The sequence below is a fragment of the Salvelinus alpinus genome, chromosome 26, assembly GCF_045679555.1.
Source record: "Salvelinus alpinus chromosome 26, SLU_Salpinus.1, whole genome shotgun sequence".
Classification (NCBI taxonomy): domain Eukaryota; kingdom Metazoa; phylum Chordata; class Actinopteri; order Salmoniformes; family Salmonidae; genus Salvelinus; species Salvelinus alpinus.
In genome coordinates this window covers 8425421-8442487 of record NC_092111.1, presented here as the reverse complement: position 1 = coordinate 8442487, position 17067 = coordinate 8425421, and the positions used below count along the sequence as shown (strand labels likewise).

Here is a 17067-nt window from a genome sequence, read left to right as displayed (position 1 = left end):
AGGACCTTGTGAAGATGCTGGAGGAAACAGGTACAAAAGTATCTATATCCACATAACCTGAAAGGCCGCTCAGCAAGGAAGAAGCCACTGCTCCAAAACCGCCATAAAAAAAGCCAGACTACGGTTTGCAACTGCACATGGGGACAAAGATCGTACTTTTTGGAGAAATATCCTCTGGTCTGATGAAACAAAAATAGAACTGTTTGGCCATAACGACCATCGTTATGTTTCGAGGAAAAAGGGGGAGGCTTGCAAGCCGAAGAACACCATCCCAACCGTGAAGCACAGGGGTAGAAGCATCATGTTGTGGGGGTGCTTTGCTGCAGGAGGGACTGGTGCACTTCACAAAATAGATGGCATCATCAGAAGAAAAATTGGATATATTGGATATATTTTAGCAACATCTCAAGACATCAGTCAGGAAGTTAAAGCTTGGTCAGAAATGGGTCTTCCAAATGGACAATGACCCCAAGTATACTTCCAAAGTTGTGGCAAAATGGCTTAAGGACAACAAAGTCAAGGTATTGGAGTGGCCATCACAAAGCCCTGACCTCAATCCTATAGAAAATGTGTGGGCAGAACTGAAAAAGCGTGTGCGAGCAAGGAGGCCTACAAACCTGGCTCTGTCAGGAGGAATGGGCCAAATTCACGCAACTTATTTTGGGAAGCTTGTGGAAGGCTACCCGAAATGTTTGACCCAAGTTAAACAATTTACAGGCAATGCTACCAAATACTAATTGAGTGTATGTAAACTTCTGACCCACTGGGAATGTGATGAAAGAAATAAAAGCTGAAATAAATCATTCTCTCTACTATTATTCTGACATTTCACATTCTTAAAATAAAGTGGTGATCCTAACTGACCTAAAACAGGGATTTTTTTACTAGGATTAAATGTCAGGAATTGTAAAAAACTGAGTTTAAATGTATTTGGCTAAGGTGTATGTAAACTTCTGACTTCAACTGTATGTATGTATATATCCTTTCATGAGCTGGACTGCCTGTCTTTGCAATTAAAAAAATTCCTGTTTGCGCTCCATAGCCTACTTAGCTAGCAACCTCCATGGAAATTCGCTATTACTTCTAATTGTGTTAGCATTCTGGTGATAGACGCCCAATGGGCTTTTTTGCGGTTGTTTTGGGTGTCCCCTTATGTACTAAACCGGTAATACCGTAAACCCCGGGATGAAAGAAGGACAGTATGTCGATATAAAAATTGGAATACCGCCCAACCCTAACAGACCGACTTAATTTTTTATAAATACTTTAGATAAGTCGTAGAGAGAGAAAGAGCACCCAGACATACAGACAAAAAGAGAAAGTCCGGAACAAACAAGCACCAAGACCGACAACCCCATACAGACAACAGCCCTGAGACAGACAAAGTCATTACTTCCAGTCATAATGCCAATGAGAGATAAACTATTACATGAATTTAATGCCAGACAGACGCAGTAATATCACCTGGTCACCTCAGCCTGCTACTACCTCTAATCATACTATTAGAAAAAATAATAACAGCCTTATTAACTCAGTGCATCTGCTCTCACAGAGTAATGAGAAGAATGTTAGCCAGACACAGGCACACAGTAAGCAAAAACTGAGTCAGTGCTGGAGGCACTGTGTGGAATTTAACAAATAATCTAGCACCACTATTCTACTTGATTAATTTCTATGATGGCCTGAGACACAATCTGTCTCTGCTTGTGTGTGTTGCACCACAACCCCCCACCAACCCCCAAAATGATGCTGCGATTCTGTACTATACCTTGATGAGATGTTTGTTCACCCATTTCATGAACGTTTTCTTCTGCACCCTGTCTCGCTCATCTGGAGAAGAAAAGAGGGAGCAAGAGGGAGAAAAAGGAGAGAGTTCATTATATAACACGTATAGTGCAGCGTCATTCCTCAGCACTGTATTTTTTAGAGACGCACTCTCCATCGCCCTGAAACACTTTGTGACACTCTATACTGAAGCGGTCTGGTAGCCTGGGAGTGCAGCGTTTAGTCAGATTTAACCAGGCTAGCTGTCTGGTTCAGACAGTGTTCCACTAAATCTATTTGTCTGAACTGGAGGACTCAACAGCAATGTCTGCTGCCTTGGTAGCGTCTGGAAGAAATGTGCCTCGTCATGCCTTTGTTTTGTGCGAGAAGTACATTTGTTGACACTGCAGCGTCATTCTACCCAGCTACAGTAAACTCCATCGAGGAACAATGATCCTATTATATCAATTAACCTCAGTCAAATTATAGGCTAGTGAGCTAACCTCTGGACCTAAACAGTGATTTCGTAAGAATTGATGAGGAGAAAATAAGGTAATGGCTTTATATTGACAGTAATGTGGGTTGCATAGTGAATAGGAGTGTTGACAAGTCCTTTACATGTTCTCTCATTCACAAAGTTCCCTCTGCCAAAGACTGACGGACATAGAGCTGCTAATAGATTATCCTTATACACACCCTCCCCTTTTGTTCACACTCCACGACTCAATTGTGAACCATCTTTTACGCGAGTGCGCGCTTATTCAATAGCGCCAAATAATGTACTCCAGCTTTCCCTCTCACTCACTCTTTTTCCATCACACACACACATACTTTTTTCCCCCTCTATCATCCTATTTCGGTTTGTCTGTTCTGAGCTCAGTTCAGACCGCGTCATCCAGAGGCCAGAGGAGTGACACAGCGATGCCCAGAATAGAGCCTGATGGCAGGCTTCGTTGCTGTTATCTCCCCCTCCCCCACAGCCCATGGAGCCTCCTCTTCTCATATCTGGGTCTCTATGTATGGCATGCAAACGGGTAGCTCTGCGTTTCCTGCCTTCCTGTTCATACCCGACTCCCTCCAATGGAATGCCTCTTCCCGCATTCCCTGGTTGTTACTATCTGGCAATGTTAGAAAGTACATAAATTGTGGAGGTATTTAACAGCTAACGTGATTTGAACCTCTACCCAAAACCCACATACAAACTGTATATCTTAACCTCCTATAATGAGAATATATCATATTTGGCAATATTAACACACTTGTTCTTTATAGCATGGCTACCTAGTGACTGCTTTCTCCCCTTCTCTGCTTTGCGCCAACCAATCAGAGAATAGTTCCTGCTGGTACTTCCCCAACTCGACACTAATAGGCTCCACAGCTGATGTGGTTGCTGTGGTGACGCTATGACACCGAGCGGCCACGCGGAGGGAGATAGTTTTTAATGTGGTGTGTAACGTATGTAGACCTGTGTGAACGCACACACTCTCTCGCACACGTTTCCCAGTTCGCAAACACAAGTGGTCTTAGTGAGCTTTTATATCTGTTTGCGGCCTCTTTTTGATAACGGCAGACTGATATTTGACGAGACTGCACTTCAAAAGCTTGTCTGTTCAAACAATATTTTTAGTGGTCAAACACCTGAACGCAGTCAACCCCAGTGCTGACACACACACACACACACACACACACACTATATGACTCATTATGAACATGAGGGGGGCAAGCCCAAGGAACACACACACGCATTTCAACATGCTCTCTTGCTAAATTGTTTCAACAGGAAAGCATGCTTCAGTTAACAAACCTGCTAAGCTAGCCTAGCCCGCTCAGTAGAAACACTATGCTTTCTTTGCGACATTTAGGTTAGGCTCTGTAGTCAAAAAAATCTGCTATTGGTGACAGTATACAGTGCCTTCGGGAAAGTATTCAGACCCCTTCACCTTTTCCCCATTTTGTTAAGTTACAGCCTTATTCTAAAATGGATTTTTACATTTTTTATTTCCTCAATCTACACACAATACCCCATAATGACAAAGCGAAAACAGGTTTTTAAAATGTTTTGCAAATGTATAAAAAAAGAGAAAACCCTTACTTAAATAAGTATTCAGACCCTTTGTTATGAGACTCGAAATGTAGCTCAGGTGTATCCTGTTTCCATTGATCATCCTTGAGATGTTTGTACAACTTGATTGAAGTCCACCTGTGGTAAATTCAATTGATTGGACATGATTTGAAAAGGCACCCAACTGTGTAGATAAGGTCCACAGATGACAGTGCATGTCAGAGAAAAAACCAAGCCATGAGGTCGAAGGAATTGTCCGTAGAGCTCCGAGACAGGATTATGACGAGGCACAGATCTGGGGACGGGTACCAAAAAATGTCTGCAGCATTGAAGGTCCCCTAGAACACAGGTGTCCTCCATCATTCTTAAATGGAAGAAGTTTGAAACCACCAAGAGCTGGCCGCTCAACCAAACTGAGCAGTTTGGGGAGAAGGGCTTTGGACAAGGAGGTGACAGGATGGTCACTGACAGAGCTCTAGAGTTCCTTTGTGGGTATGGGAGAAACTTCCAGAAGGACAACTATCTCTGCAGCACTCCATCAATAAGGCCTTTATGGTAGAGTGACCAGACGGAAGCCACTCCTCAGTAAAAGGCACATGACAGCCCGCTTAGAGTTTGCCAAAAGGCACCTAAAGACTCTCAGACCATGAGAAACAAGATTCTCTGGTCTGATAAAACCAAGACTGAACTCTTTGGCCTGAATGCCAAGCGTCACGTCTGGGGGAAACCTGGCACCATCCCTACGGTGAAGCATGGTGGTGGCAACATCATGCTGTGGGGATGTTTTTCAGCTGCAGGGACTGGGAGACTAGTCAGCATTGAGGCAAAGATGAACAGATCAAAGTACAGAGAGATCCTTGATGAAAACCTCCTCCAGAGCGCTCAGGACCTCAGACTGGGGTGAACGACCCTAAGCACACAGCCAAGACAATGCATGAGTGGCTTTGGGACAAGTCTCTGAATGTCCTTGAGTGGCCCAGCCAGATCCTGGACTTGAACTTGATCGAACATCTCTGAAGAGACCTGAAAATAGCTGTGCAGCATCACTCCCCATCCAACCTGACAGAGCTTGAGAGGATCTGCAGAGAAGAATGGGAGAAACTCCTCAAATACAGGTGTGCCAAGCTTGTAGCGTCATATCCAAGAAGACTCGAGACTGTAATCGCTGCCAAAGATGCTTCAACAAAGTACTGAATAAAAGGGTCTGAATACTTATGCAAATGCGATATGTTTTTTTATTTTTATAAATTAGCTAAATTACGAAAAACCTATTTTTGCTTTGTCATCATGGGGCATTGTGTGTAGATTTAGGGGGAAAAAACGATGTAATAATTTTTACAATAAGGCTGTAACCTAACAAAATGTGTGGGAAAATCAAGGCGTCTGAATACTTTCCGAAGGCACTGTATAAAAAAAGCATGGTGCCCCCTAGAGGTTGAGACAGGAATTAACATGGTGCGCCACATTGACAACTGCCAGTGGGGACACGTCCATTGCCACTTAACTGTGATGGAGTTATATTATTAGCCTAAATTGTGACTATTCATTTGACTAATTACCTAAGGAAATCATAACTTTCATAAGTATGCAAATGGAATGCTTTGCATTTCTTGAGGTGAAAATGTACTTCCCCAAACTTGAGACTCACGTGCCTATGAGCACGACAGTTAGACCTAGGTTCTTTCTATGCTAATGTTGTGCCCCTCCACCCAGTCGGCTATGTCGATGACCGCATTATGACACGCCAATCACCGACACCCGAAATTCCATGACAGTCACAGCCCTATTGCCATGGGGGGAGCCTACAAACCAACAAGGTGGTTGGTGTGTGTGCTGTGTTTGTATGTGTGACAGCCACAGAGAGGCACACATTTCACCACACAGAGAGACCTTGTTCAGCGTTATACACCCCGCCACACTGTCCAAATACAACACACAGATATTACGCTCACGCACTACCACTACTGTCTTCACACTATAAACAACATTGGTTAATTATATTGCACAAACAGCACAAGGAGTTGTCAACAGTACAGACAACTTTACCAGTGTACAAAACACAGGACACACACGATAACAGCCTACACACACAGACACACACACATTTTATTACGCCTATGTGAACACTTTCCGACTGTACAATGCTTGACACATGCATACTCTAAGTGATAAGGCCCGAGAAGCCAGTGTTTGGAGGATATATTGGCACGGGTGTTGTTAGGCCCGAGACGATGTTGAATGCGGTTTTAACCAATCAGCATTCGGGATGAGACCCACCTGTTGTATAAAGTTGCATAGAAACACATACGGTCTCTCTCAGAAACACACGCATTACACTTTACATGAACCAACCCGAACCGGCACTGACCTGCACAGCACATGAGCGAGTGCAGGTGAGCATTGAGGCTGCACTCGTTACGGTAGTCCTGCCACATCCTTCTCTTTACCGTTCCACCTCTCTGTATTTCCTTCCTCTTTCCTTTACCTGGCTCCTACAAGCACTTCCTCATTTCTCCCCCAGTGCAAGTCCACATGTGTCATTCCAAAGTCAGGTATCAAACCAGAGGCAATGTAAACAAATTGCTATTCCAGTTTCCACAAATGTAAAAAAAAAAAAAAAGAGTCTACTCCAATGAATTTGATTCTCCGAAAAACGGACTAGTCTCCCGGCGTCTCAGGCAAGCAGAGGGACGTATTTCTGGGTCGCCTCTTTCTTTCTGTCGCTCCCTTGTTCCCTCTCTCCTTCCGCCAGTCCTGCTCTCGCTGCCATTTCAAAACTCTAGGCCAGCTCTCTTTCGCCGGAGCAGTCACACGTGTGTGTCAAAGTCACAGGTTGCCCGGCCCTCCGGCAAATAAGGACCGCCTCTCCAAGGTTCTACCACTCTCGTTCTCTCGCCCTCCCTCAGGCACTCCTGTCCCCTGCTACCTCACTGGTCTGACGCATAGTCTCTCTCTCCTTCTCGTTCACACTATTCCTGGTGCAAGACAGACACCTTGTGAACTAACATGCAGTTGTCAAGCTGTGGCTCTGCAGAGCAGGTTCAGAGCTGCGGTTCTCCCTCCTTCACGCAGCCTCTCTCTCTCGCTCTTTAAAAGTCTCTGCAGTCCTCCGGTTGAGATTTGTATCCTGTCGAGATGTGGCAACAGCAGGTTGAGGAAACTGTCTGCCGTTGACACTTGTAAATGAGATGGTTTTTCCTTCTCCGGTCTTCGAGAGCAAAGGAAGCAAGTCTTGTAGAGAAAACGCTGGTTGAGGTAGATGATAAGGAAGTCAAAAAGAGAACGTGCTCGTTTATAGTCCTGGAAGTGTCCCTTTATGATGATGTCATCCACTCAAGCAATCGGCAGACTCCAGTGTTTTGATTCCAGTCGGTTGCCATGTGAACACACACACACACCTCCCTGACTAACAGAAACCAGACACTGCTAGCTCTAGACTGTAACCAAGATGAATATCATATTTTGCTTTCTCTTTCCTCTTTATTGGCCTGGGAACACAAAATTTACCACAAACCCAGAAGAAACCCCCTGGCTGTCCAGTGCAGAGACACCAGTCGTGGTGCTTTCTGCCAGTGAGTGTTTTATGCGGGTTTAAGACCTCTCATCTGATCACAAAAAGATCTGCAAAGCCTTGTGGTGTCATCTGATTGAATAAATAGAGGAAAGCAGCCCGAGAGCGAGAGAGAGAGAAAGAGAGAGAACCCTACTTCAGATAATCATAATAATCTGAGTAGCAGCCTTGGTCAATGAGATATTTGTATCATTCTATGCTTTGGGTAAGGGCTGTGGTGTGTATCTGTGTGTATGAGCAGGTCAGATATCTTGACTCCTCTCCAGGCTGGTTCTATGCAGACTGGCAAAAGCACCAGCTACCAGTAAACAAGAAGGGTCTTCAGCGTAGAACCACCCTCCCATGGAACCACACACACACCCACTAACATTCACAGACCGGAACAAAAACACTTTTGTCTCAGCACTCATGACTAAGCATTCCCTAGACACAACGGCATTTTCCCTTAAAATCTGTCGATGCTGCAGAGATAAGAGTCAAAACCTTTCAAAATGCCAGCCCCTACAATAACTTCTGCACCGTCATGGTTCAATTTAGGCAACGGTAACTAAATCAATAGTAGTACTGAAACGGTGAGTCAGCAAAAACCGCTGCAGCAACTTTTAAGCTTCGTAGAACAACACTGTGAAGGCCTATGAACACGCGAGCTGAACAGTGCCATTAGCGCTAAGAGTCAGCGGGAGACGTCACAGCAATGGCTGCCCTGTCCACACGCTGGTTTTAATCTGTAGTTTCTTACGGAAATACTAAGACCTATAGTTTCGCATACAAAAGAGCTGGACACGACACACCTAGTCGGCCCCAACGGCAGCAGTGACGCGCACACACTCGTGACACACAACGACAGCACACTCTGTTGGAACGGTCCAAAACACACTCGTCCTCTCCTCCTCTTCCTGACGGTGTGTCACTCAAGTAGCCTTGTTTTCCTCCTCCTATAGTGACCTCTTTAATCTCTCCACATATCCAATCCTCATCTCTCGTTCTTTTTTTGTTCTGTGCCTTTCCATCTGTTCACTCCACTCTTATTTTTAAGGATGATTCTCTCCTGCGTTTATAGAGCGAGAGAGCTGTTCCTTTGCTCCGTTTCTCCCTCGGCCCTCCAAACTATAAATACCAGACAGAGCTTACGCTCTTAACGCCACGCAGTATGCTTATCCCTCGCTCCCTCCCTCCCTCCATCCCTCTCTCTCTCTCTCCCTCCATCCCTCCCTCGCTCGCTCGCTATCACGTCTAATCTCTCTCCCCTCATCGCTCCACTCCTCCAATTAAACAGAGGAAGTCACCGCTCCCCAAGTTCTCTTCTTCCTGCTGCTGTTTCGAATCAATCTTCTCTCTTCTCCATGTTTTAGTGTGATCTCATTCCATTTTCCTTACACTTTCTCCCTTCCCACACAGTCATCAAAATGTCCCAGAGTTGTTCATCGCTCTCCTTCTCCATCAGCAGTGGCTGGTACAACTTCCTCCTCTCTTCACATCTATCCCTCTCCATCCTCTTTACTATGACCATATAGGCCTTATAAATAGTCAATTAACTCCTATAGCAAATCTTAAAATCAACCACACCATGAAGCGATATTCCCCAAAATATACACCTGCAATATTCACAAATTTCCAAACCACTCGTGTATCAAATAACTGCGTTTCTAAACCTGTGTCGATACTCCGCACCTGTATGCATCATAATCCTTCCCCAATTACCAGGGCTCCCCTGGTAGCTCTCTGGAGGAGCGGTCATCAGATTAGCATAGATTGAATTTGGGCTCCTTGTGCCTTGTAAAGACTCTGATAATGGGCATGTGTAAATCTTATTAGGACTGCAACATCTGGAGGACAAGCTGTGTATCTACGTATAGGAATAACCGGCGCAATGCGGACGCATGTTTGGTTTCGTAAGGTTATGTCTGCAGTCGATCAGTCAAAACACACAGTACCAGTCAAAAGTTTGAACACACCTACTCATTCAAGGGTTTTTCTTGATTTTTTTACATTGTAGAATAATAGTGAAGACATCAAAACTATGAAATAACACTTATGGAATAATGTAGTAACCAAACAAAATGTTAAACAAAATCAAAATATATTTTATATTTGAGATTCTTCAAAGTAGACACCCTTTGCCTTGGTGACAGCTTTGCACACTTTTGGCACTCTCAACCAGCTTCATGAGGTAGTCAACTGGAATGCATTTCAATGAATAGGTGTGCCTTGTTAAAAGTGAATTTGTGGAATTTCTTTCCTTAATTTGTTTGAGCCAATTACTTGTGACAAGGTGGGGGGGGGGTATACAGAAGATAGCCCTATTTGGTAAAACACCAAGTCCATATTATGGCAAGAACAACTCAAATAAGCAAAGAGAAACGACAGTCCATCATTACTTTAAGACATGAAGGTCAGTCAATACGGAACATTAAGAACTTTAAAAGTTTCTTCAAGTGTTGCAAAAACAATCAAGCGCTATGATGAAACTAGCTCTCATGAGGACCGCAACAGGAAAGGAAGACCCAGAGTTACCTCTGCTGCAGAGGATAAGTTCATTAGAGTTACCAGCCTCAGATATTGCTGCCCAAATAAATGCTTCACAGAGTTCAAGTAACTGACACATCTCAACATCAACTGTTCAGATGAGACTGCGTGAATCAGAGCTTTATGGCTGAACAAGAAGAGATTTGCTTGGGCCAAGAAACACAAGCAATGGACATTGGACCGGTGAAAATCTGTCATTTTGTCTGGAGTCCAATTTTGCGATTTTTGGTTCCGACAGCCCTGTCTTTGTGAGACACAGAATAGCTGAACGGATTATCTCCCCATGTGTGGTTCCCACCCTGAAGCATGGAGGAGGTGGTGTGATGGTGCTTTGCTGGTGACACTATCAGTGATTTATTTAGAATTCAAGGCACACTTAACTAGCATGGCTACCACAGCATTCTGCAGAAATACACCATCCCATCAGGTTTGCACTTAGTGGGACAATCATTTGTTTTTCAACAGGACAATGACCCAACACACCTCCAGGCTGTGTAAGGGCTATTTGACCAAGAAGGAGAGTGATTGAGTGCTGCATCAGATGACCTGGCCTCCACAATCGCCCGAGCTCAACCCAATTGAGATGGGTTGGGATGAGTTGGACCGCAGAGTGAAGGAAAAGCAGCCAACAAGGGCTCAGCATATGTGGGAACTCCTTCAAGACTGTTGGAAAAGCATTCCAGGTGAAGCTGGTGTAGAGAATGCCAAGAGCGTGCAAAGCTGTCAAAGGCAAAAGGTTACAGTTGAAGTTGGAAGTTAACATACACCTTAGCCAAATTAAACTCAGTTTTTCACAATTCCTGACATTTAATCCTAGTAAATATTCCCAGTTTTAGGTCAGTTAGGATCACCACTTTCTTTTAAGAACGTGAAATGTCAGAATAATAGTAGAGAGAATGATTTATTTCAGCTTTTATTTCTTTCATCACATTCCCAGTGGGTCAGAAGTGTACATACACTCAATTAGTATTTGGTAGCATTGCCTATAAATTGTTTAACTTGGGTCAAACGTTTCAGGTAGCCTTCCACAAGCTTCCCACAATAAGTTGGGTGAAATTTGGCCCATTCCTCCTGACAGAGCTGGTGTAACTGAGTCAGGTTTGTAGGCCTCCTTGCTCGCACACGCTTTTTCAGTTCTGCCCACACATTTTCTATAGGATTGAGGTCAGGGCTTTGTGGTGGCCACTCCAATACCTTGACTTTGTTGTCCTTAAGCCATTTTGCCACAACTTTGGAAGTATGTTTGGGGTCATTGTCCATTTGGAAGAGCCATTTGCGACCAAGATTTAACTTCGACTGACCGCAGAGATCTTGAGATGTTGCTTCAATATATCCACATAATTTTTCTTCCTCATGATGCCATCTATATTGTGAAGTGCATCAGTCCCTCCTGCAGCAAAGCACCCCCACAACATGATGCTGCCACCCCTGTGCTTCACGGTTGGGATGGTGTTCTTCGGCTTGCAAGCCTCCCCCTTTTTCCTCCAAACATAACGATGGTCATTATGGCCAAACAGTTCTATTTCTGTTTCATCAGACCAGAGGACATTTCTCCAAAAAGTACGATCTTTGTCCCCATGTGCAGTTGCGAACTGTAGTCTGACTTTTTAATGGCGGTTTTGGAGCAGTGGCTTCTTCCTTGCTGAGTCGCCTTTCAGGTTATGTCGATATAGGACTCGTTTTACTGTGGATATAGATACTTTTGTTTTCCGTTTCCTCCAGCATCTTCACAAGGTCCTTTGCTGTTGTTCTGGGATTAATTCGCACCAAAGTACGTTCATCTCTAGGAGACAGAATGCGTCTCCTTCCTGAGCGGTACGACGGCTGCGTGGTCCCATGTTGTTTATACTTGTGTACTATTGTTTGTACAGATGAACGTGGTACCTTCAGGCGTTTGGAAATTGCTCCCAAGGATGAACCAGACTTGTGGAGGTCTACAATATTTTTTCTGAGGTCTTGGCTGATTTATTTTGATTTTCCCATGATGTCAAGCAAAGAGCCACTGAGTTTGAAGGTAGGCCTTGAAATACATCCACAGGTACACCTCCAATTGACTCAATTAACCTATCAGAAGCTTCTAAAGCCATGACATCATTTTCTGGAATTTTCCAAGCTATTTAAAGGCACAGTCAACTTAGTGTATGTAAACTTCTGACCCACTGGAATTGTGATACAGTGAATTATTAAGTGAAATAATCTGTCTGTAAGCAATTGTTGGATATAAAATGACTTGTCATGCAAAGTAGATGTCCTAACCGACTTGCCAAAACTACAGTTTGTTAACAAGAAATTTGTGAAGTGTTTGAAAAACAAGTATTAATGACTCCAACCTAAGTGTATGTGAACTTCCGACTTCAACTGTAGCTACTTTGTAGAATCTCCAATATAAAATGTATTTTGATTTGTTTAACACTTTTTTTTTGGTTACTACATGATTCCATGTGTGTAATTTCATACTTTTGATGTCATCACTATTATTCCACAACGTAGAAAATTGAAAAAATAAAGAAAAACCCTTGAATGAGTACGTGTCCAAACTTTTAACTGGTACTGTACGTCTATGATGGGTTCAGATTTGGTCCAGTCCGTCTGTGGACGTTAACATCAAGGCCAGGGTGGACTGACCAACTTTCAATTACTTTTCAACGTCCATGGACATCTGGTGTCGGTCGGTGCTCAGTGGGTGAAGATGCTGGTTAAAGTAAATCGTAGGGCTGACCCCAATTAGTGGTCTGGTTGATAGGCTATAGGTCCCCATCCCCATTACATACAGTATATCACCAGTACTACATTTACCATTAATTCCTATAATTATCTACAATGTTTGTTTGGTTACGGTAATTTCTGTTAATGCATTCAATATACTATTATTCCCGTCTTTTACCGTTCTCATTGTCGGAGTGGACATGTTGTTTGCAGAGTGAACAACCTGTGCTACTCTTGTGAGAAACAAGTTTTGGTTTATTTCATACCATTTACAAGTTGTCAATTTACTCATTGTCTTTTGTTTGGAGCGCTCCTGTCAATGTTGAGTAAGGACGCGCACCTGATTACGCATAGAAGTAGGCCTATAAACTATCTGGCCTGCGTGCAAATGTAGGCATATAAACGTGCCCATTAGGGATCTGATAGCATTTCTGATTGGCTTAACCCACCACCACTAATGAACTGTGGAGCTTCTCAGAGTAATTTTTTTTTCTTCACCTCAAACAGCCAGCAAGCAAACAAAGTATGTTTTTACATCCATTGCGAATGACAATAGTTCCGAAATGTATTTGAAAAATCTTGACTGCTCTCTCCGTTTCGTTAACCAGCGTGAAAGTGAAGTGTCATGCTCTGATCCAGTGGAAATGTCATAAAATAGGCCTACCTGACTACTTCTTGTCCCTTGCTCAAATAGCCTACAGTTGCATCTGTCCAGAGCTCACTGGCGTGGGAAACTGAGGGCCCAGAATATTGTATACCATTTTTTTCCTCTTTTTTTTTCTTCATCAGGACATTTTCTACCTGCAGGCTGAAATGTTATTATTTGTTGGCTTTATGTTGGTTATTTGTTACACTTTTTAGGTTAGTATCATTTTCATTTGGAACAAATTTTGATTACCCACAAAACAATGATTTGGAGATACGAAGATATCATTATAAATGAAATATGTTCTATGAAAATGGGCATTTAACTGGCACGCAGATTGGTAGAAATGGTAAGATAAAAAAAAAAAAAGTGGAATGCCAATTTAAGTAGCAGACTCCTCATGTGGTCTATACCGGGCAACTACTGGAGAGTAAATCTTGATCTCTTGTCATTTGTGTCTTATTTCATCAGACAGTGTGTTTAAAGCATGAGACAAGCTCAATGCATATAGTGGATTTTATTAAAAACACATATGGTGTGTCTATGGAAACATACACATGGAACATTTTGGACCAATCGATTGGTCGAAAGAAGAGGTCTTTCGGTCAACAAAGATTTGTTTTAGTCGGGGACAGCCCTAGTAAATGGAAACAAAGGGGTCTCATGGGTAGGGGCTCATGGGTAGGTGTCAGTAAGAGCTGGGAGAGGTGACATTAATTGGAGAGGGAGAGAGAAAGGCACAGAGATGGGGAGGGATTGTCTAGAATTAGACTGCTTTAACAGTCTTTGACCACCAGATAAAGAACACAGTTATCAGCTGAACTTAACAGTATACCAGTGGCAGGGAGGGCAGTAGCAGGTGACCCAACTGTGGTTTGTTGTGACTATTTTGATTTCCCATTGTAGCCAATTGAGTAGCAGTAATTCCGTTACTGATTTTTTAGTAACGGAATTACAAATTTTAATCACTTAAAGGGATACTTTGGGATTTTGGCAATGAGGCCCTTCATCTACTTCCCCACGGCAATCTACTTCCCTACCGCACGGCAAGCGGTACCGGAGCGCCAAGTCTAGGACCAAACGGCTCCTCAACAGCTTCTACCCCCAGGACTGCTGAACAATTAATAAAATCGCCACCGGACAATTTACAATGATGACCCCCCCCCCCCCCCCCTTTGTACACTGCTGCTACTCACTGTTTATTATCACTTCACCCCTACATGTACAAATTAACTCAACTAACCTGTACCCCCGCACAATGACTGGGTACCGGTACCCCCTGTATATAACCTTGTTAATGATAACATTAACGAGGCTAACATGATAACATTAACGAGGCTATATACAGGGGGCACCGGTACCTCCTGCTGCAGCTAAAAACAAAGCCAGTGTGCCAGCATCACACACACACAGCTCTGTATCAATCTGTACCACACTTTAGCAAGCCTAAACATGCTTGCTTGCTTGCATCACCCACACACACACACACACACAGAGTGAAACCCACACACAGCCTCAAGAAGTGGAGCACAGCACAGCTGTCCTATCCAGTCCCTTTAGAGAGTGAAGGTAGATTCCTGTACAAATAGGAAGTGGCAGTAGGAAAATGGTCACTCCTCCCAAGGCATCGCTGTAGAACACAGAGCCGGGACTATCCCTCACCGTTCCTCAGCTCTTATCAACCCTATCGATCCAGACAATTAGCAGAACGTCCTCACCAGCGGCCACTGTTGTCCTTTCTGGCTAATGAGTACATAGTAGCTAATGAGTACATAGTAGCTAATGAGTACATAGTAGCTAATGAGTACATAGTAGCTAATGAGTACATAGTGGCTAATGAGTACATAGTAGCTAATGAGTACATAGTGGCTAATGAGTACATAGTGGCTAATGAGTACATAGTGGCTAATGAGTACATAGTGGCTAATGAGTACATAGTGGCTAATGAGTACATAGTGGCTAATGAGTACATAGTGGCTAATGAGTACATAGTGGCTAATGAGTACATAGTGGCTAATGAGTACATAGTGGCTAATGAGTACATAGTGGCTAATGAGTACATAGTGGCTAATGAGTACATAGTGGCTAATGAGTACATAGTGGCTAATGAGTACATAGTGGCTAATGCTAGAATAGGCTATCAAAGTCACTTACCACTGGGATAACAGGTAGCTGGATCCAGACCAACTGTGATGTATACCACATCTTGTATTAGGCTTTACATTAAAGGACGTAGGCCTCATACAGGACTGCACCGGTACAATAACATATTTGTCACGGTGTTTATCATTAGCTCAGCATAATTGGCCACGTGACGGTGGGGAGCTGCTCATTTTTCACCAAAGTGACGTTGCTCATTGCATTAGGTTTACACGATATTCTAAAAAGCAGACACACAAACGAGAACGTCAACTCCAATTAAGTTGATATGAAACAGTGGCACATGAAAAGGTAGCGGCTATGCTGTGGAAAGGCCAAATAAGGAGAACTGCCCTAGAATGACTCACACCGGTAGAGATCTAATCAGACACACATTGTACACAACAACTAAATTCAGACTAGCAAGACAAAGACTATGAGATCAAAAATAAAATGTACTCTGGAAATTAACATTCTCCTTAAACTGAAATCCAACAGAAAGAAGCTACATGCTAACTGTCATCTTTACTAATTCAAAACCCCAATACATTAACCAACAGGCTAAACGCTAATCATCCGCTCCTTCCAATTCCAACCGGCAACACAGCAGTGAACAAGCCATCATGCCAACACAAGACATGCTGACAAGAGTCACCAAATGACACCAAAAGGGGAGGAGTCTAAAGAGGAAGTAGGACGCCAGGAGTCACACCAAACACCCTCCCTCTCCGTGTCTGAGGGGGATAAAGAGGCGGCAGTGACAGAAGGAGACACGTCTCTTCCTCTCTCTCTCTCTGCCTTCCCATCCAGCGCTTTAATGAGTATATATACCTGGTGTAAAAGGAGGGGTACGCCGTCGACGGTAGAACCACACCCCGGCCGCAGAGAGGAAGTGAGCAGCCACCACCAGGATGGGCGCGACGACCGCAGGGTCCGTGAGCAGGTCCATTGCTAACCGCTTACGGGCAAAGTCAGTTCGTTCCACAAAGACTTAAAACGAGAGTGACCACTTCCAGCGTCCAATACCAATCCCAGGTCTGTCCTAAGACGGGCAAGTCCGTCAGCAACAAGCTACAGAAGAGTTTTGAAGTTTCTGCCTCAGCCTGTTAGTTAGAAGCATCTTCTCTCCTTTTTTTTGTTTTGTTGCCTTGGATAATAGTCAGCTGTTCGATGAACTTCTCTCAACTTTCCATCCTCATCTTCGTTGTCCTTCTCCAACTTCTCCTCTTTGAACACGTAGCCTCACTGCTGAGAGACTAGTAATCTCTGCCAAGTCCTTCTCTCCATTCGAGCTCCCTCCCTACACCAATCCTCTCTAGTCTCACTCGCTCTTTCTATAGCCCCCGTCTCGCACTCTGACACTCGTACACTGAATTCCTTTCCCCTGAAACAAGCGCCCGGCACTGAGACGTTGCTCCGACCACCAGTATAAAAAAGTTCAGAAATGGAATAAAACCAATGAAACCGTTGGGTTCCTTCTTTCTCTCGCTAGGGAGGAAACATGGGAGATCGTCTTTCCTTTGTGCATGTTTGCGCATACGTCCGTGTGTGTGTGTGTGTGTGTGTGTCAAGCCGCGTGTCATGTGTGAGCATGTGCTGCTGTCTCTGTTTGGCTCACTCATAGCAACAGAGATGTCACTCCTTCCTAAATGT

At 43.8% G+C, this 17067-nt stretch overlaps 1 protein-coding gene across 7 annotated transcripts in view; it reads right to left on the bottom strand.

The window, feature by feature from the left end:
• The window catches only part of LOC139554568 (microtubule-actin cross-linking factor 1-like), a 253793-nt gene that overhangs the window by 152579 nt on the left and 84147 nt on the right, over positions 1-17067 (bottom strand). For all 7 annotated transcript variants that reach the window (XM_071367478.1, XM_071367481.1, XM_071367484.1 and 4 more), the window contains exon 3: positions 1769-1830. In XM_071367478.1, the coding sequence (XP_071223579.1) occupies positions 1769-1830 (62 nt within the window). The remainder of the gene's footprint in view (positions 1-1768; positions 1831-17067) is intronic.